The sequence below is a fragment of the Enhydra lutris genome, unplaced genomic scaffold (assembly GCF_002288905.1).
Source record: "Enhydra lutris kenyoni isolate GAN:26980312 unplaced genomic scaffold, ASM228890v2 scaffoldscaffold16, whole genome shotgun sequence".
Classification (NCBI taxonomy): domain Eukaryota; kingdom Metazoa; phylum Chordata; class Mammalia; order Carnivora; family Mustelidae; genus Enhydra; species Enhydra lutris.
This window is the reverse complement of record NW_019154100.1, coordinates 4,128,259-4,150,056: the sequence shown is the minus strand read 5'-3', so window position 1 is coordinate 4,150,056 and position 21,798 is coordinate 4,128,259. Positions and strand designations below refer to the sequence as shown.

General features: G+C 38.1%; 1 protein-coding gene across 1 annotated transcript in view; it reads right to left on the bottom strand.

The window, feature by feature from the left end:
* Positions 1 to 2,856: 2,856 nt before the first annotated feature.
* Positions 2,857 to 21,798, bottom strand: part of LOC111147384 (A-kinase anchoring protein 9) — a 157,329-nt gene continuing 138,387 nt past the window's right edge. Inside the window, exons 40-50 of the mRNA XM_022503388.1 lie at positions 21,075 to 21,225; positions 19,028 to 19,696; positions 18,404 to 18,612; positions 18,002 to 18,107; positions 15,319 to 15,501; positions 14,140 to 14,340; positions 12,972 to 13,204; positions 10,386 to 10,471; positions 9,063 to 9,192; positions 7,593 to 7,732; positions 2,857 to 3,198 (exon numbers count right to left, since the gene is read on the bottom strand). Coding sequence (XP_022359096.1) covers positions 3,164 to 3,198; positions 7,593 to 7,732; positions 9,063 to 9,192; positions 10,386 to 10,471; positions 12,972 to 13,204; positions 14,140 to 14,340; positions 15,319 to 15,501; positions 18,002 to 18,107; positions 18,404 to 18,612; positions 19,028 to 19,696; positions 21,075 to 21,225 — 2,143 coding nt within the window. The 3' untranslated portion in view covers positions 2,857 to 3,163. The remainder of the gene's footprint in view (positions 3,199 to 7,592; positions 7,733 to 9,062; positions 9,193 to 10,385; positions 10,472 to 12,971; positions 13,205 to 14,139; positions 14,341 to 15,318; positions 15,502 to 18,001; positions 18,108 to 18,403; positions 18,613 to 19,027; positions 19,697 to 21,074; positions 21,226 to 21,798) is intronic.

Genomic DNA, 21,798 nt, shown 5'->3' with positions numbered 1-21,798 from the left:
GCTTTTGTTCTCTTTGGCTCTCGGTGGTTTCCTGCTTCCTCTCTAGAATCTAATTAGGGACGTTTCTGTTATTAGTTCTGTTTACTAAAACTTAATTTAGGTTAAAAATCTTTAAAAATACAAAATCAGAGATCAGGAACTCTGGCTTTAAGGTAGCATGGAGTATAGGGTCGGTCTTTGGGAGTATTATCATTGGCTGCACTGTGTGCAGCCTGTGTTCAAGAATCAACTCAAAGTGTAACTGGGGACCTGACTATATACTTGTAATTTGACATGATCTGTTTTTGCTGGATGAGGCCAAACTATCTTCCCTTATGTATAAGGGGAAGATGCTAGAAGGGTTGTGTTAAACTATTTGTGAAGGCAAAAAATAATCTCTGCTTTTAGAGATTTTCACATTAAGATTATCTGAGAAAAAAAATAGTCTATTCACTAATTGTAAAGTGGTGTGCTTCAGTGAGTAGAATTCAGGAATCTAGGAACTTGTATGGGGAAAAAAAAATCCATCTTTGTACTAATTTCAAACTGTAATTTAGTATTTCCTTATTTATGAAGCAAAAAACTATACGAGCCTTAGCAGTACCCAGGATTTTGAGAACAAAAATCACTGATTTTTCCATTCAGATCTCCTGAAATGTCTTTTACTTCCATCACTATTTTAAAGTTATGGTAGTTATTAGATCAACTGCTAGATTCTTATTTCTAAAAACGTACTATTTCTATGTAATTGGTTTCCTTCGCAACTCTATACATATGTGTTTAAAAGCATTATTCTGAGAAGGGACCCATAGTTTTCAACAAGACTATTAGGTTCATCGCACAAAGAATGTTCAAACCCTGAGTAAGGCTACTCGGTGCTTAGTGAGTAGTTTGTTTTAGACTTGAATAGACAATTTTTTAAAATTATTAACAAATAATGTATTATTTGTTTCAGGGGTACAGGTCTATAATTCATCAATCTTACACAATACACAGTGCTCACAACACATACCTTCCCCAGTGTCCATCACGCAGCCAACCCATCCCTTCCACCCCCCTCCACTCCAGCAACCCTCAGTTTGTTTCCTGACATTAAGAGTCTCTTACGGTTTGTCTCCCTCTCTTTGGTTTTGTCTTGTTTCATTTTTTCCTCTCTTCCCCTATTATCCTCTGCCTTGTTCCTCAAATTCCACATATTGGTGAGATCATAGGATAATTGTCTCTCTGATCTGACTTATTTTGCTTAGTATAATACCCTCTAGTTCCATCCATGTTGTTGGAAATGGCAATATTTCATTTCTTGGTGGCTGCATAATATTCCATTGTGTTAATACACACTGTTTCTTTATCCATTCATCTGGGCTCTTTCCATAGTTTGGCTTTGAACAGACTTCATTTTTAACCACTGACTCATGACTGAGAAGCATCGATAAGTTGTGGACTGCAGAGGCCTGATGTCATAAGGAGGGCTGATGGTCAGATAATGGGACATCTGTGCGTCTACCACCTTCTCCATTCTCTTTCATAGCAAAAGGGCCTTGAATGGCAAGCTATGCTCACTAAAAAAGGTCCTCCTCAACTAAATGCTTTGGAATACATTTGATATTTCTGGAACTCCTCTTATTTAGAACCCAGCTGCTCATATGGAAAAATTAGGTAATTTGAAATCTTTGAGAATGTACAACTTGTTACCATAGCCTGTTTGTTGGTATAAAATCACAGACTGTCCACGGGTAAGACAAAATCCTCAGGATATAAGCATTAAATACTACTCTCCTTGCTGTTTTAGTGAGATGCCGTATTTCAGGGAGGATCCTGGTTCAGCAATGCTGAGATTTATATTATGAGAGCTTCCCAATCTGGAATTTGGCTTGGACAGCAAGAATACTGCTTAATTCTGCTGGATTTAGCATTATGCTTAATACAATTTTAAGATTCCTTCAGTTAAATGATTTCTGCATCATCCTAGTAGGCATGGCTTTGTGAAGACACACCTTTGGACACAAGTAACACTAAACATAATTGGGCAATTATAGACTACTCATGAAAATATCAATATAGCTTTTAAAAAACAATATAAGTAGATGTAAAGTTGAAAGAGTTATACAGAAAACTTCCTTAAGGGAGAGAGAGAAAAATCCCAATAGTATCTAAAATTAGAACTTTCTAAATTTCAAAATACACGTATTTGAGATGAGATCATCTGCACTGCCACTGACTGAATGTTTGTGTCCATATCCCCCCACCAAATTCTTACGTTTGAAATCCAATCCTCAGTTTGTTGGTATTTGTAAGTGGGGCCTTTGGGAAGTGATAAGGTCATGGGGGCAGATGTCTCATGAATGGGATTAATGTCCTTATAACAGACCTCAAACAGCTCCCGTCCCTTCTGCCATGTGATGACAGAGCAAGAAGATGGTAGTCTATGAAACACGAAGCAGGCCCTTACTGGACATCAAATCTACTGGCACCTTGGTTTTTGACTTCCCAGCCTCCAGAAGTGTGAGAAGTTAATTTCTATTGTTTATAAGCCATCTAGTCTATGGTTATTTGGTTACAGCAGCCTGAATGAACTAAGACATACACCAAGCACTACAGTTCAGTTAAAAATGAAGGTTCCAAAAAAAAAAAAAAAAAAAAAAGGTTCCCCCAAAAAAGGTTCAAATACAGTGTGGTTAAAATGGTGAAGTCATTTTTATTTCAGTACTTGACAAAATACCCCATAAAATTCAAAACTTCTACCATTATACAAAAATAGGTCTCTACAAGTGATAGTATCTGTCTTCATCACCAGTAGCAAATATATTAGGGCAGAAACATGTAATTCAGTAGCCTTATAAGAAAAGTGCAGGACACCTCAAGCTACACATTCAGCAGTATCATAATGCGCAAAAGTTTAATCTTTTCACCCATCTGATAAATACACAAGGTTTATAATTTAATCATTTAAATTAGCATTCCACAAATATACATGTAATTTAATGATTATTGTGCATGAATACATACACAATGCTAATATGTACAAATTCCAGTTTGTTTTCATGTGCTGGCAAGGGATCTGTATACAATCATAAGCTGTGTTCATATTGGTCCCGCTGAATATCCACAATACAAAAGCACAAAAGAATGACTGATTTACAAAAGGCAATCTGTTTAAAATCACTTTGATTCATGTTTCAAAGGATTATCTTCTCATGCCAGCATGAAACTGGGTTGAACCTATGAGAGAAAAAGAAGATACATTAATGATTTTAAATTAAATTTCTACCTATGCCAGACCACTTAGTACAGGCACACCTTGGAGACACTGCAGGTTGGGTCCCAGACCACTGCATTCAAGCAATACAGAGTCAAATAATTTTTTTTGTTTTCCCAGGTTAAAAAAAAATTGTTTACACTATAAAAGTGCACAGTTGCATTATATCTAAAAGTACAATGTACATACCTTTAACACTTTATTATTAAAAAGCGCTAATCATCATCTGAGCTTATAATCTTTTTGCTGGTGGGGGGTCTTGTCTCGATGTTGAAGGCTGCTGACTGATCACGGTGGTGGTTGCTGAAGGGTGGAGTGGCTATGGCAATAACTTCAAATAAAATAAAAATGAAATTTGCTGCAGATTGGCTCCACTGACTGGCTCTTCCTTTTATGCACAATTTCTCTGTATTGACAGCATTTACTCAGTGTAGAACTTTTATTTTTAGTGTAGAACTTTCAAAACTGGAATCAATCCTCAAACTCTGCTGCTTTATCAACTATGTTTATGTAATAGTATAAATCCTTTGTTATCACTTCAACAATCTTCACAGTATCTTCACTAGGAACAGATTCCATCTCAAGAGACCATTTGTTTTTGCTCATCCATAAGTAACCCCGCAAACATTAAAAAGTTTCATTATGAGATTGTAGCAGTTCAGTTCCATCTCTAGACTCCACTTTTAGTTCTCCTGCTACTTCCATCACATCTGCAGTTACTACTTCCTCCACTGAAGTCTTCAACACCTTAAAGTCATGCATGAAGGTTGAAATCAATGTCTTCCAAACTCCTGTTCATGTTGATATTTTGGTATCTTCCCATGAATCATAAATGTTCTTACTGGCATCCAGAAAGGTGAATCCTTTCCAGAAGGTTTTTGGTGATTCACCATCTATGGTAGCTAGAACCTTACAAAATGTATTTCATAAATACTAAGACTTGAAAATTAAAATTACTCCTTGATCCATGGGCTGCAGAATGGATATTGTATTAGCAGGTATGTAAATGCTAACCCCGCTGTATATTAGACCTCTTGGGTGAGTATTGTCAATGAGCAGTAATACTTTGAAAGGCATCTTTTTTCTCTGAACAGTAGATCTCAACAATGGGTTTAAAATATTCAGTATACCACGTAAATAGTTGGGGTGTTCTATCCTGATGGAACGCAGGCAGAGCAGATTTAGCACAATTCTTAAGGACCCCAGCATTTTTTTCAACTTAGTCACTAGCTGCCATCAGTCCCTAACAAGAGTCATCCCATCCTTTGAAGCTAGACATGGGACTCTTCATCTCCAGCTATGAAAGCCCTAGATGGCATCTTCTTCCAAAAGGCTATTCTGTCCACATTAAACATCTGTTATTCAGTGTAGCCAACTTCAGGAATGATCTTGTCTAGATCTTCTGGATTACTTGGGAGCTTCTCCATCAGCACTTGTCACTTCACCATGCACTTTTATGCCATGGAGATTTCTTTCCTTAAAATGCATCAACCAAACTCTGCTAGCTTCAAACTTTTCATCTGTAGCTTCCTCACCTCTTTCAGCCTTTACAGAATCAAGGAGAGTTAGGGCCTTGCTCTGGATTAGGCTTTGGCATAAGGGAATCCTGTAGCTGGTTTGCTTTCTTATCATTTGTGTTCACTGGTGTAGCACTTTTATTTTAGCTATTTTTAAAGATTTTATTTATTTGACAGAGAGAGAGGGAGGAAGCACAAGCAGGGGGAGCAGCACAGGGATGGGGAGAAGCAGGGAGCCTGATATGGGACTTGATCCCAGGACCCTGGAATTATGACCTGAGTTGAAGGGAGATGCTTAATCGACTGAACCACCCAGGTGCCCTGGTGTAGCACTTTTAATTTCCTTCAAGAACTTATCTTTTGCATTTATAGTTTGGCTCTTTGGTGCAAGAGGCCTACCTTTTGGCCTATCTTGGCTTTTGACTTGCCTTCCTCACTAAACTTAATCATTTCTAGCTCTTGATTTTGAGTGAGATGTGTGATTCTTCCTTTCAGTAAAGTACTAAGAAGCCATGGTACGGTTACTGACTGGCCTAATTTCAATGTTGCTGTGTCTCAGGGTATAGGGAGGCTCAAGGAGAGGAAAGGAGACAGAGGAGTCTGTTGGTGGAGCAGTCAGAACACATACATTAATCAATTAAGTTTGTTGTCTTATATGGGAACTGTTCATGGTGCCTCCTGAACAATTACAACAGTAACGTCAAAAATCACTGACCACAGGTCTAATGAAAAAGTCTGTGAGAGCTACCAAATGTGACAGAGACATGAAAGTGAGCAAATGTTGGAGAATGGCACCAAGAGACTTCTTCAAACACAGGGCTGCTACAAACCTTCAATATGTAAAAAATGCAATAAAATTGCAATAAAGCAAAGCACAATAAAACGAGGTATGCCTGTAGTGATTTCAAATGAGATTGCTACCTATATACCAGACTAACTAGTTCATGAAGGGCAGAAGATTACTATTATTCTCCATTAAAAAAATGTTTTATTTTAATTAGCCTGGTGACTCATTAAAATAAAAAGAGTTGGTTAGGCATGCAACTCTTGATCTCAGCTTAGGTCTTGATCTCAGGGTCATGAGTTTGAGCCCCATGTTGGGGTCTGTGCTGAGCCGCAGAGCCTATTTAAAAAAAAATATGTAATAAAAAAATGCTTTTTATTTTTCTAAAAAAAGTCTTATTCATACTTGAATGGATTTCTATTTCTTAGCTTTATTTATTTGAAAAGGATAGATCACATGCACACGAGTTGAGAGACGGGCACAGGGAGTGAATCTTCAAGGAGACACCTTGCTAAGAGCAGAGCCCAGTGCAGGGCTCGATCTTATGACCCATGAGATCATGACCTGAGCTGAAACCAAGAGTTGGGAAGCTCAACTGACCATGCCACCCTCGCACCCCTGAATGATTTTTAAAAGAGATGTTGAATATATACTTAAAAGTCACTATGGCTTGATCTGTAGCAAGGGCAGACTAATGTTAAGATTCTCTTCAAAGTGCCCACCAGGTTGAATGTTCTATACCCTATACCTCCTGCCTCTTGAAAAATCTTTCAGTCTTTAAAATCTGAGTCTTCACTGAATTCTACTTCTGAAACTAATAATTTATGTTAATTGAATTTAAATTAAAATAAATAAAAATAAAAAGAAATCTGAGTCTTGTGAAATCTAGATGCTCAAAACAAAATAAAAACCAAACAATACCGAAGTCCAGCTATGATGGTAACAGTTTTCTATGACTACAAGTTGCTTGAGTTAGATGATTTCTTATATGAGGAGACAAACTACTGAAAATAACTCGCTACTAGCCCTATCTAGTTTGTGGGGATAGAACGAAAAAAAGGGTGGGTCTTAAAAGTAAAAACAAAATGTTGATTTAAACTTAATTTAAAGCACATTAAATTAAAATTCAAACCTGTGAATCAGGAGTGAACTGAAGGGAGACAAGGAAAAGAGATTTTCCTACAATGAACAGGGAATCCGTATGTCTATTAAGCACGAATTTCTGTGTGTTTCTGAACAGAGGAAAAAAGGTCATTCTTATAAAGTCTTTTGAATGGAACAGGTTTTGTGGATCATGCAGATGACCATGGGGTCCTAGTAAAGATAATGGCTGCATTAAATGCTTAAGATCACTTCCTTCCTTCTCTTATCTCCCCACCCCTAATTTGCGTGCCTCAGCACATTATTATAGTTGACCCTTGGACAATGTGGGGGTTAAGGATGCTGAACCCTTACACAGTCAAAAATCCATGTGTAATGTTATTCTCCCAAAACTCAACTACTAATAGCCTACTCCTGACTGAGAAAAGCCTTATAGGTAAGATAGAGCCAATTAACATGTATTTCTATATTATATGTTATATTCTTAAAATAAAGTAAGCTAGAGAAAAGAAAACATTTTAAGAAAATCCTAACAGAAAATACATTTATAGTACTGTATTGTATTCAGTGAAAAAAATCTGTATCTAAGTGGCCCTGTGCAGTTCAAACCTGTTGTTCAGAAGTCAGCTATACTTGCGAACAGGTTCTCCAGCAGACTCTGTAAGAGTCTCCAGCAGACTCCGTAAGCCTCACAGGACTGTGTACACTGGTGCCTATTGTGCATTTCGTCTAATCAATTTGAGTAGGGAATCTTTTTTGTGGGAGTGCAATCTGGGGTGATAAATTATGTCTTGAGTTAAATTCCCAAGTCTAACCTGGTAACTCACAAACTAAATTCTAAGATTTGATTATCTAATGAGGAAGGTCAAGGAGTTTCAGAAAGAGAATGGAAAGCTCTGGGTCCATCCAGCACTACGGGGCTGCCAATAATAATACATGGTGAAGCTGGGAGTACCTGACTGCACAGTTCCAAGTCGTCTCTGCAGTGCCTCTAGCCGAGTGATATAATCTGTCAGGGCTCTGTCAGGGTCATAATTCTGAAGCTGAGAACATGCTAAGGAACCAGGATTTAAATCAGCTGGAGGGCCTGGGTACCTATGAGATTAAAAATATGAACATGAATCCAAATCATCCACAAAGCAAGTAACCTAACAACCTGCCTTCACCCTGCCCTCAAAAGGTAAATCTTTAACTTGAGTTATGAACATAATAACTGATAGCTGGCAAGAACAGCCAGAATTCACATTTGAACATTTCTTTACATGTCTCTACTGTTGGTCCATAGATAGCAAATATCTGGCTTTGCAGATAAGTAGTTCTTGGTTTGACTATGAACTTCAGTTTTCTTATATGCAAGGCTGAATGTAGATTAGGATTCTGAATGTATAGAACCCAGGATCAGAGAAGGTTCCCAGTAAATAATAATTACTTATTATTAGAATAATTATAGTAAGTTATTAATTATGTAACATGTGTCTAATATAAATAACCTTATCAATGCCATCCCTAGAATATTTTCCAGTGATCTTATTAAGAATCAGATACTTACTACTTTTACATTACTAGGGTTAAAAACTGAAACTAGAGGGCAGAAACTGTAACTCTGCAATATTTCTAGTATATAGCCATGCTAAAAATAAACATACATAATCTGTTAGTTCTTGTCTGTTGATAACACCTGATGTGTTCTGCCAGCTTCATAACCATGTTTCTTAAATCATTCTTTTCTTCACTCAGTGGCTGACATGTCTGGTCAGCTTAGCATTTTGCCTCAGTAGTCTTTCAGTCAATTTGTCTCAGTAAGTACTCAGGGACACTAAACCAGGCTTAATCTGTATCCCCCAAATGTCTGAGCTTATTATGTATATGGGAAAAAACTTCTAATAAACTCAAAGCAGCTACTAAGTCATCATAAAAGCATCCAGTACAGTGCTTGTTGAAGAAGTCTTCAATAAACACCATATATGTACAAATACAGCTTGTCATGTAGGCTTTAGAGTTTTCTTTCATAATCCCCAGAGATTGTCAATTTTAGTTAATGCTTTTCCCAATGTTCAACCACAGAACATACTAAAATAACACTTGGTTGGTTCAGTTTCCTTTTTTTTTTTTTTTTAAAGAAATTATTATCATCATTATTATGTTCACTTAAGCCACTCTATAGTAATCATTAGTTTTTGAAGTAGTGTTCCATGATTCATTAGTTGTATATAATACCCAGTGTTGGTTTCTTATACTCTTGGAAACCAGGTATATATCCAAAAACTGTTTTTGCTTCTCAGTCTTAGGTTATATACATCATATACAACTAAACATACACCTAGTTATTTAGACACAAAGGAGTCAAAACCCTAATACTGTCCTCTTTTGTCTGTTAAGTATTAGCACATGTAACAACTCTTAGGCATGTTTATCAAATTCTTACCTATTTTGAAAAGGTACAGGAGACCTAGAATAGTCCAGCTCTGATCTTGAGCGATACGTAGTGTGTCTCGGTTCTCCATACAGCTCCAGGCCGCCAGAAGAATGATAAAATGGGTCAGTCTTTTCAGCACCTAAAGTAATCCAAAATGTACCATATTGTAAAAGAAAAAATATCAAGCCCTTCAAAAATTTCTACAAAACAGAGAAGGGCTCAAAAGACTACTATACTGCACTATACAATACTATCTACTTATAGTCGTCTTCTTCAATTATTCTTCCTAATAAAGAGAAAAAACAGTTTATGATTTTGTTTTCCTTTGAATATAAGTATTTCTGATCATCTCAAAGAAAATACATTACTTAACTGGAATATTTTCTTTTTAAAAGACCTCTTCTTAGTTATAATTAGAGGTGAGGAGAGGGGTGTCTGAGTATGTGTGGTTTGGGGAAAAAGATGATGTGGATAAAAAATATAACCTCAAACTACTCTACCGACTTTTACTAGAAAAAACTTGAAATCAAGATTTGCTAACTTACAACACAGAACTCATTATGGTACAAATTTCGGCTGTTTCTGTGTAAGGATGCATATTTCAAGGCACTTTGCTTAAGGTACCAAATGTATTTCCTCTTTCTCTGCTTAGTTACTGGTAGAATGTGTAAAGGTGGTTTAATATCAATACACAGCCGCACTAATATAGTTATGCTGTGTGTCTGAAACTGTGTATACTTCCAGCTTCTGAGTTTATCCGTATGCATAAAATATTGAAGTTCTAATGTTTGTTTCCACTTTAAGGTGTAGAGAGAAGGAATTTTAACTGTCACCATTATATACAACCTATTTGTAAACTCAGAAACCTGAATACTGCTAAACTGCAAAACTTGAAACCATAACTACCATATGACTAACAGCAATCCTATCTGGAATTAGAGTCTTAAATGCAGTTGTAACAGGACTGGGCTCTAGAGCCAGACTGCCAGGGTTCAATGCTGGCTCTTCCACTTCCTACCAGGTAATCTGAGACAAACAACAAATGCTTTTCATGCCTCAGTTTTTCTTCTATGAAGTGAGAATAATAGTAACCACACTTGCATCATAAGATTGGAAGAATACTAGAGAATACATAGACAAGGCAGGACCTAGTGTAAGTGGCCCATAAAAATCAACTCTCATTACTCTTTAAAACAGTAAGGCCCCTGGCTCTGTTGGTTACAGGGTTCTGGTCTTTGGATAACAGGTACCAGAACACATTATTTGGAAGGTATTACACATATAGTAATATTAAGAGAATCATAAACACAAGAAATCCTATTTTGACATCACCTGGATTCAGTCCAAAGCCGTCTCTGTTAATATTGATGGAACCAGAACTTGTGACTCGTTGCCACCGTCGAACCAAAAATTTCATTCTAAAAAAGATGCCAAGAAAAAGTTTCACAGCACATTTATAATGGAAAGAGTATAAATATACATTTCCCACAAAAATAAAGTCATACATTTGAATATGAACACAGAACAAATTTCAACAGTCACGTGACTGCCTAATCTAAAATTATGCAGAAGGGGTGCCTGGGTGGCTCAGTGGGTTGAAGCCTCTGCCTTCAGCTCAGGTCGTGATCCCAGGGTCCTGGGGTTGAGCCCCGCATCAGGCTCTCTGTTCGGCAGGGAACCTGCTTCCTCCTCTCTCTGCCTACTTGTGATCTTTGTCTGTCAAATAAATAAATGAAATCTTTAAAAAAAAAAAAATATGCAGAAGCGCCTGGGTGGCTCAGTTGTTAAGTGTCTGCTTTTGGCTCAGGTCATGATCCCAGGGTCCTGGGATCGAGCCCCACATCAGGCTCCCTGCTCAGCTGAAAGCATGCTTCTCCCTCTCCCACTCCCCCTGCTTGTGTTTCCTCTCTCGCTATGTCTCTCTCTGACAAATAAATAAAATCTTTAAGAAGATAAAATAACACAAATGCCTCCTGGTTTGTGGCAAAATAAACTAGAGTAAAACAGACTGGCTTCCCAAGAGGCACCAAAAATCTTACCTGTTGCCAGCACCAGGTTCTGAATTTAGAGGTTCAGGACTCAAAAGAGATGAAGAACAAAAGCAAAAGAGAAAAGTGAATGGGCAAAGAAAGGGCGAGAAATAATGAAAAGAGAAAAGAATGGGGTGCCTGGGTGGCTCAGTCAGTTGAGTGTCTACCTTTGGCTCAGGTAGTGATCACAGGGTCCTGGGATCGAGTCTTGCATCGGGCTCCTTGCTCAGCCGGGAGCCTGCTTCTCCCTCTCTCTGCCCCCTGCTTGTGCTCTCACTCCCTCTCTCTCAAATAAATAAACACAATCTTTAAAAAAAATAAATAAGTGAAAAGAATGGAGACTACAAGGCAAATGAGATGGAAGGAGAATAAAAAGACCCTTATCCTGGCAGTGAGACTGAGCTGGGAAAGCTAGAAGAGAAGTGAGGCCCTGGGATCGGGGGTGAAAAAAAATGAGGCTTTAAAAGGAAGGGGGATGGCAGTGCAACACATCAGCTGTAGCGAGGTGCTGCCTGCCCTACCCTGGCCCAAGGAACTTTCTAAACGCCAATTTTGATTTCTCAATTCCAATCAGTTACAAAACTCAGTTTTAGGACAGTGAAAATACAACAGACATATAAGAGGACAAGAAAAAGAGGCAGTTAGAATGAAGTCCTTCAGTGATGACTGGCTTTTATAGAACCTTCCCAAATTCTTCCAATAAAATTAATAACTAACTCCTGTGACCTGTCATTTAGTGTCTTCTAAGTTAGGAGCACACTGGTCTTCCCCACTAGGAAGGGAGCTGCCTTTAGGGATTTAGGCAAGCTTTATATATTTCTTTTTCTTCATCTCCCAGCACTTAGCCCTATACAGAGCGTACAAGGTGGTAAAAGGAATGGATGATGAGGAAGGAGGAACTGGGACCACCCGGCAACAATGTGGAACAGTAGAGGCAAGGAGGGTCTCGGACTATTAATAAGATAAAGTGTGAACTTCCTTTACAGAGCCCACACAGGTGAGACTTGGGAGCCCTGGCCAATTGTCCTAGCTCTATCACTACGGGCTTTGCAACCTTCCCTGCCTCGGTTTCCTCATCTGTGAGATGGTATTCTGAGCTAGGTGATTCCAGCTTCTAGTTAAAAACTTCTGTTATATTTCTCAAAATGTATCAGATGTGACCTGATAGGAAGAATTTTAAAAACTGAAATTCTTTTGAAACTGTTCTGGTTCCGACATAAATAAAAAGGAGGGGAAGCATGGAGAAGCCTAGGGATCTAGGTATTTATTACTCAGGTGACGGAGTACTGCCGAAGGCCAGGTCCTCAAGGGCGTTTGAGTCCTGGCTCCATTCCAACCACAAATCAGAATGAGTACCAGAGTTCCTAGCATGTAACTACTAGAGAAGAGTGACAAAAGCACTAGCACAGTCCAATGCCCTCAAGGCTAATCTTGGGTTCGAATACAGAGTTAGGCCAGGGCTTTGTGTAGCTGAACTCCAAGAGTGGGTTATTTTAGCAATGAAGAAAATGAATGTGTAGCCTAAGTAATTTTTTAAAAACTTTTTTTTCCCTTTTGTGATCCCTTTTATTTATATGTCTGAGCTAGTTCATGGGCTTATTCAGAGTTAAAATATAAAATAAAACAAACAAACAAAAAATCCAGATTGGACATGCCAGCTATGAGTTACCAGCTCCCTGCCTCTGGGAAGCACTTTTCAGAGGGTCCCCATGGTATAGCATAAAGTACCACTGCCTAAAAGGATGAAAGAAAGAAGCCCACATGTTTTAATGATGGCAAATGTCTCCTACTGTATGAATACAGAGCACAATAGCCAGAGAAAAGAAAGGATTAAAAATCTAAATCCTTTTAGGGTCTATCAAAATGCATTTTCCTCCCAGCACTTTACCTTGAAATTGCCATGGACACTCTGACAGCTGACCGAAACCTGGTGAAGCCCTTTGGACGGTTGGTGAGCACCTCGAGGTCTGTGAAGGCCGGCTGTCCCCCCATCCGGGCAAGCAGAGCCAGTGTGGCATCCTCACATTCCTGGAACCCACCCAGTAACAGCAACAGGTAGTTCTTCTGATAAATGAGAGCTTTCCGGAAACTTTCTGCTCGAAGGTATTTACCATAAATTCTCTAATGTTAAAAAAAAAGGAAAGAATATAAAGCCATTATTAAGAAGCCATTCAAATTGTTCTCTAGAGGAAGATAACCTAGATTTTATTTTAAAAAAGGGGTAGTAGCAGAGTGGCAGACACCTTCCTACTGTTTTCTACTTGGTCAGCAAAGTTGAAGGTGAAGATAATCAACCTTAAATTTTACACTTCTGTCTCTTTTTAGTCAGTGGAACGTGAATACAAACCTTATACTTAGGTTTTTGCTTTATTTTGGATTTTAGCCCCTACAATTCATCATGTTTACTGCAAATATTTTTGTCCTTCCAGTATCATTTCAGTTTTTCTTCTCTAACTGCATAGAGCTACTTTTATTATTTAGGCCCACTAATTTATTTAACCTTTTTTTCTTTATTTAATGTTTTCAACGTTAATGTCCTCTGTCCCTTTAAGAGTCATAAGCTTAGGTTCACTCCACAGTTAAAAAAATATTCCAAACATTTTTCTTTCTTTTTGTTTTGGATTTTATGTTAACAGAGTAAAAGTAGTTTTATTACAATATTCATTAGAGTCAGTAGAGAGGCTGTTCAGAGGGCTTACCATCTTACAGAGCATGGTGATGCTCTGATACTGATAGTAGTAGAGCTTGTGTTGGCAGTGGAAAAGAGAACTTTCTGTAATCTATTAGTAATGAGATGGGGGGAAACGAAATCATGAGCTCATGCTGCCATGAGGGCATGCCTTGCCATTAAGGTTCTGTGACCAGCTAGAGACCTGCATTCATGACACACACTGAATAGTGAGACAGAGTAAAGAAATTTAGGTGGCATTTAGGCTGTCTCTAACAGCCTAAATGCCACCTAAATTTCTTTACTCTGTTAAGGTTAGTGAGAGATGAAACAAGGCAAGAACAGAAGACCAGCTTTGGTATTTGTTTCGAAGGAAGATGGCTTCTACCTTTATAGCAGCATGCTCAGAATCAGGGCTCAGATTCTGAAGTAAAGCTTCATTTCTTAGGTCAGCTTTCAGTTTGTGCACTTCAGCTTCTGCTCTTTTCAAGGACTTTTGGAGAGTCAGCTTTTCTCTGTTCCAGACTTCTTTTTCGGAAGCAATGATGGCTTCAATGTTGGCACCACCACTGAATGAAAACCTAGAAGACTTCAGAGACCAGAGCCTACTTAATGACTTTTAGGAATAAGTCTCCGAAGAAAAATCTAAATTAAACACACTAAATGTATCCCCTGTGGGAACCTGAGCTTTCCAGTCTCAGACAGGGAGAGTTCAAAGCCAATCTCAGTTGACAGTAAAGAACATACACTAACTTTAATTATATGGTCCCTTTGCTTAGTAGATTAATTTTAAAACTAAAAGTCCCTATGAGAGCCTAGCCCCAAGGAAAGACCTCTGAAATAAAAAAGTCTAGAGACTTAATAAATGGACCATGTGGGTTCAAATGTAAGACCTATGCCTGAAATAGCCCACTGCAGAAATGGGGGGAAAAAACCACTCGCTCTGCCCACAGGGATGTGGTTCGCTACAGAAGCAGTGTGGATGTGTTATCGTGTATTTGACTGCACAGTTGTCTCACGAGTCTTTCCTAGCTTTATATTATATTCCTATCTTTGTATTACAGAAGCTAGCAGTTTATTTTGTAGCCTTTAACTGAAAAACTTTAAATAAACTGCTAGAGTGGTTATTAGACTGAAACACAGAATTTAATAGCATCTTCCACTTGAGTCACAAACATAATAACTGATAACTAACTGATAAGAACAGAAAGAATTCACATTTGAATATTTCTTTACATGGATCTATCAGTGGTCCATAGGTAGCAGAGTATCTGGCTTTGGTTAAGATAAGCAGTTCTTGGTCTGACTATAGACATCAGTTTTCTCATGTGTAAGGCTGAATGTGGATTAAAGACTCTAAATGTATAGAACCCAGGATCTGGCCCAGAGAAGGCTCCCAATAAAGAATATGTTATTATTATTACTGTCATCTCTAAAACATTCTCCCATGATCTTACTAAGAATCAGATATTTAATATTTTTATATTAGGGTTAAGAATTGAAACTAGAGAGCAGAACTTATAATCCTGCAATATTTCTCACGTGGCCATGCTAAAATTAGACGTACATAATCTCTGCCAGCTCCTGTCTGTCGATACCACCTGATCTGTTCTTCTAGCTTCATAACCATATTTCTCAAATCATTCTTTTCTTCTGCCAGTTGGCTGATATGTCCTGTCAGCTCAGCATTTTGTCTCAGCAGTCTTTCAGTCAATGAGCCACAAGTACCACCTGGGGACACTAAACCAGGCTAGAAAGATAAAATGGTATTAAGGTCGTAGAAGCACAGATGTTTATGAACAATGCACATAAACATGTGAATGGGCACTGAGAACAACAGATTTCCTGAAGAAGTGGTGCTTGATTTGAGTCTTAAATAACTAGGAAGAATTTCACAAGTAGGAAAGAAGGAAGGGAAGGGCATCTGAAGCAGAAGGAATAGCATGTATAAAGGTACAATGGTTTTGCTTGAGTGTTGGTTTTAGGGAGCTACAAGTGGCTTGGTAAGGCACGAGTAAAGGCTGCCTTCACTTTATAGGTAACAGACCTAAATGTAGGCAGTGAAGAGCCATAAATGGCCTCTAGACAAGAAGGTGCCACAAACAAAATTTATGTTTTAGAAAAATTCCTTTGGTAGCAGCATGCAAAGTACAGTAAATTAGGGAAGACCAACCCAGTGTTAGGTGGACACATCAGGAAGTCATTACAACAGTTCAGGTAAGAAATATTAGAAGCCTGAAAAAAGGCAATGACTAAGGGCACATTGGACAGATATTTAGGAGGTAAAAGCATGAGACTTAGTCACCACTAGGACATAAAAGTGAGAGTGAAGGAAAGTGGTCTATGGTGACTTGCAACTTTATAAACTGGGCGGTACCAGGACCAGAAACATGGGTTGTGGACAGGAGGAGGAAAGAAAGATGATGCTCAGTTTGGAATGTGCCAATGAGGTTCCTAAGGGATAACTATGGGGTCCATTTCCCCAAGCAAAGAGTTCCTGTAACTCATGGAAAATACAAACCTGGACCACAGGATAGAGATACAGACTAGAACCCCAGGCCTCTAGAAGATCAGGTCCATAAGGATGAGACTTTTTTTTTTTTAAAGATTTTATTTATTTATTTGATAGAGATCACAAGTAGGCAGAGAGGCAGGCAGACAGAGAGGAAGGGAAGCAGGCTCCTTGCTGAGCAGAGAGCCCCATTTGGGGCTCGATCCCAGCACCCTGGGACCATGACGAGCCGAAGGCAGAGGCTTTAACCCACTGAGCCACCCAGGTGCCCCAAGGGTGAGACTTTTATCAGATTTGTTCATTGTAGCTCAGAACCCAGGATAGTACCTGGCATATAACAAGTGCCTGATACAAGTATCTTCTGTTCAATAAATAAGTCTACTGAGAACTCAAGCTGTGGAAATGAATGAGCTTTCACAGAGAAAAAACATGATGAGGATAGGAGGAAGAGGAATTCATGAAGATGACTGATGAAAGAAAAGGAAGAAATAAGAGAATATTGTCACAAAAGGTAAAAAAAGGAGGATTTTTAAGATGGGAGAGGTCAAAAGTGTCAAATGCTATAAAGAAGTCAAGAAAGACAGAGAATGAAAAGATTTATCAGATTAGTCAACTGAAGACACTGGTGGCATTCTATGGGTGGTTTTGAGAGTGGTGAGGTTCGTAGAAGCCAGACTATTCTTGCAAAAAACTTCCTTATCATAACACAATAAAATGTTACTATAATTATTCAATAGTGATAATGAAAGTTAATTTCCCCTCAAATTTTCACTCTCTTCTATTATGGAAAAGCAAATTATTATTAATGTTTAAAGTAAGTGAAAAGATCAAGTTAAAACGCTTTAGAAAATACGGTGCCAGTTTCAAATGATTCATACAGCTCCATTCAAACTGTTCTTGATATCTCATAAAGTTTTTAAAAAAATTAAATTAAATTAAAAAAAGAATACTTATAGATAAGTACAATATATTTTATATGTACATACATGCATATACACACATATACATATCTATACTACAAACGCCATCCATATATCTATACACACACAGACATACAGAGACAACTGATACCACATATTTTGATGAATAATCTGTTTTCAAGTAGAGAACCACATTATAGGTGAGTACTTCATTAGAAATGTGTGCCTGTGCTACACACAGATATATTTACCCCAAAGACACAGACGTACTGAAAAGAAAGGCCATATATACCCCAATGTGCACAGCAGCAATGGCCATAATTGCCAAACTGTGCAAAGAGCCAAGATGCCCTTCGACAGAAGAATGGATAAAGAAGAAGAAGATGTGGTCCATATATACAATGGAATATTACGCCTCCATCAGAAAGGATGAATACCCAACTTTTGTATCAACATGGACGGGACTGGAGGAGATTACGCTGAGTGAAATAAGTTGAGAAGATAAAGTCAATTATCATATGGTTTCACTTACTTGTGGAGCATAAGGAATAACACAGATGATATTAGGAGAAGGAAAGGAAAAGTGAACTGGGGTAAATCAGAGGGGGAGAAGAAGCATGAGAGACTGTGGACTCAGAAACAAACTGAGGGTTTTGGAAGGAAGGGGGGATGGAGGGATGGGTGTGCCTGGTGGTGGGTATTAAGGAGGGCATGTATTGCATGGTGCACTGGGTGTGGTGCATAAACATAGAATCTTAGAACACTGAAGAAGTAAAATTAAGTTAAAAAAAAAAAAAAAAGAATTTTTAAAGTCTTACCTCTTCCCCTGGCTGACCAGTTAATTTCTGTAGTTGTAAAATAATTCCATCAATATTTTCCTGAACCCACATGAAATCTTCATCATCGGCTGTTTCAAACTGTAGTCTTCAAGAAAAAGACAAAAAGTCAAAACATACCTTTCTCAATTAGTGGTGCTGACCAGCACAAACTTAACAGATTAGGGGGCACTCTGTTTCACCTATCTTCTCCCTTACATTAAAGTGCTCTCTTTCCAGGGCTCAAGGTGTTCAGATATGTTAAAAGAATACCATCTCCTAATGCGAACATGCATTAACTTTAAAATTTCAATTCCCCACCCTTGGCTAGCTATTAGTGAGGGGTAGGTTCTATCCAGCTTATCTAAGAATGCCATTTCCAAACATCAGGAGGAATAGTCTAACCTATTGGAGGCTTTCTGGGCCAGATGCTGCAGTTTTGAAGCCACAAGTTGAAGCTTTTGTCTGAGGATTTCTAATTCATGATTATAGCCAGTTCCTCCTTCATTCATTTCAACCAGCTTAGAATAACTTGATTCCTTTGTCTCTCCTTCTATTTTCTGTTGAAGAACCCAATTTCTAGTTCGATCACTGGTTAAACTCCATGTGGTTGGCTAGCAATTTTTGGCAGAAAAAGAAAAAAGCAGTAATTCAAATGAACAGTGAATCACATTTTTTCTCAAGGGAACACACTTATGGTTTATACTCCAAATAAGTTTCCATGAATTTCCTTTTTTAAAAAAAATCATTTGTTCCTAACTATTTATTTTTATTTTTTAAAAGATTTTATTTATTTATTTGAGAAAGAAAGACTGAGAGAACAAGTGAGAGGAGGGGGAGAGGGAGAAGCAGACTCCCTGCAGAGTAGGGAGCCTGACATGGACTCGATCCCAGGACCCTGGGATCATGACCTGAGCCATCTAGACGCCCTGTCCATAACTGTTTAAATAATTTAGTCCAGTACTAAATTATATGTTCAAAGGGCTGTAGTATTCTTTTAAAAAATATTTTAAAACAGTGTCAATTTACCTCATTAAGATTCTGATAGAGAATTCTTCTACTTTCTCGTTTTTCTTCTCGTTCTAGTTCTTGTTTCTGGAATTCCTGCATAATTCCCTGCAGTCGCTTTCCTTCAAGGTCTAACTTATAGACTTGTTGCCTTTTCTCCTCCAGCTGGTGCTGGAGATCTTCCACTTTGGACTGGAGCTCATGCATTTTTTTCTGTCCCTCAGTGTTGGCCTCTTGTTCTGTCTGCAACGTCTTCCTGTGAACCTGCCTATCCTTTTCCATTTGCTGTCTTGTTTGCAAAGAATCCAGTTTATATTTCTCGGTCTCATTTAACAATTCTACTATGCGACTGTGTTTCTCCTCCAGCTGTTTCTGTAGCTCTTTAAGGAGGTCCTCAGAAGGTAGGGAGGGCCGAGGCTGCCCACTATCATCACTGCTCTGCAAGTGAGCATGCAATTCCCGCTCCCTATCCAGGGTACTACTCATTTCCCGTATTCGAACTTTCTCAGAATCAAGAAGTACTTGAAGCTCTAAGTTTCGACCTCGTTCTTCTGATAACTGGGCATCATGTAGCACTCTCTGTGATTCTATTTTCTCCTGTGATTCATTAAGTAGTTGTTTCTGTTGCTCCAAAAGTAGATTTAGCTGAATATTCCTTTGTTTCTGACCCTCAAGTGAAAATTTCAAATCCTTTTAGAAGAAAGTTGAATTTAAGAATTTGTTAATATTATTAAAAATCCTTTATAAGTATACTATAATTATCCTTTATTAATACTAAGTTGGTAGTATTTGGTAATTGAACGGATTATCCAGATTACTAAATTTTCAATGGTTAGAGCTTATTTGGACAGCCAGATGATTTTCATCAAAGAATATAAACAAAATATAGATAAGCTAAATAATACTTTCTCTCCAAACATTAATCATATCTAGTCAAGGAATATGAAGCAGGGTATATTCTGTCTTGAAATAATGACTTTTTAAAAAAAGATTTATTTATTTATTTATTTGACGGAGACAGAGATCACAAGTAGGCCGAGAGGCATGCAGAGAGAGAGAGGAGGAAGCAGGCTCCCTGCCAAGCAGAGAGCCCAATGCGGGACTTGATCTCAGGACCCTGAGATCATGACCCGAGCCGAAGGCAGAGGCTTAACTCACTGAGCCACGCAGGCGCCCTCGAAATAATGACCTTTAAAAATATAAATATTTCCAATATAATGTGACATGATTAGCTGAAAAGTCTCATGTTGTCAAATGTCACATATTAAAAATAACAGGGCTTATGGGGAAAGCAGAGTTAAGGACAAACTACTGAAAACTTATACAAATTTTAATAATAAAAAACAGAAATCAGTACTCAAGGGGACATCCTGTCCTGTGAGGCAGAGAGCTCACTATGCCTGAAGGCTACTAAGATGGACATTCAAAAAAAAAAAACCAAAAAAACCCAAAAACCCCAACAAAACAAAACAAAAAGTTATAGGGCAGAAATGCCAGCTACTTGGTTTTTTAGCATACAGCTAGTGAGCACCACATGTGAATGGAAGAAGAGCTCTGAGCCAGTGGGGCCACCATAAACATGGGCCCTGTGGCTGCAGTACAACCAGCCCTGAGCTGTGAGCTGTGCAAGGCTGGGCTGTGCTTCTTTGGAGTGAAGAGGCTTCACTTTCAATTTTTAAAAAATGTAACCGTGAGGGCTCCTGCTGCTAGAAAGGTGTCACTGTTCCCCTTCCTAGGAGAAAACTAGAATCAAAACTGCTTGGAGTTAAACTGAAATGGATGCGCTATTTATCAAGTTGTATATGCACTAACTCAAATTCTCCAAACACACATTGTAGCAGAACAGTCTGTATGTACCCCTCGATGTAGCAAAACAAAACTGCATCACACCATTAGCATTTCCTAGATAGACATTTAGACAACATAATAGTATTCCATATACAGTAAACAACTTACTGTACCTCGTAGAGTCCAAGCCTGACATTTTAGAAAGAGGAAAGTCTCAAGACTCTCTCTCTTCCGTTGTTTTGGATTTTCCACAGACATTTAAAGACAAAGGTAACAATACCTCAAGTTCTTCTTTATCCCGCTCTTCATTGCGTCCTAGTTTGGCTTTCTCCTTCTCCAAAGCCCACTGGAGCTCTCTGGACTTTTTCTGTTCACTTGCTAATGTGTCATTAAGCAAATGTACTTCATCGGTTTTATCTTTGACTTCCAACCTAAGTGAGAGACAACTGAACTTTTATAAAGTCACTTTAACTAAGTTTATATTGAGAGAAAGAACTTCCACTGAAAGTGGAGGCATATTATAAACTATTTAATAGGAAAATACTAGCCACATGAAGATTAAAGATTTCTGACTGTGGTTTATTTCAAATTAACTGTTTCTAGTAATACAACTTTTAACTATTATTTAGCACTGTAAACAATTTATTTTTACAAAATAACATTAATAGAAATTTTCCTCTGTCTTTTACTGAAGGGAAAACAGTGGGAATCACCACTGTTAATGTGTCCTTGGCAAGTAGAATATCTCACTATTTACACCAACAACTTATCCTTTTCACAAGCATTATATTTTAAAACATTTTGTATATTTTAGGTAGATGAACCACAAATTTTATTGACATCATAAATATCACTTCAAATTACTTGGTGGAAAAACAGAAGTCAAAATTATTTATCTTATGCTGAACTCACATAGAGTTCCAATAGAACTGAACTCACAGCAGAGAATATGCCAATACCTAATGAATTTATCATTTGGAAAAATTTGGGGGTTTTTCCTTTCC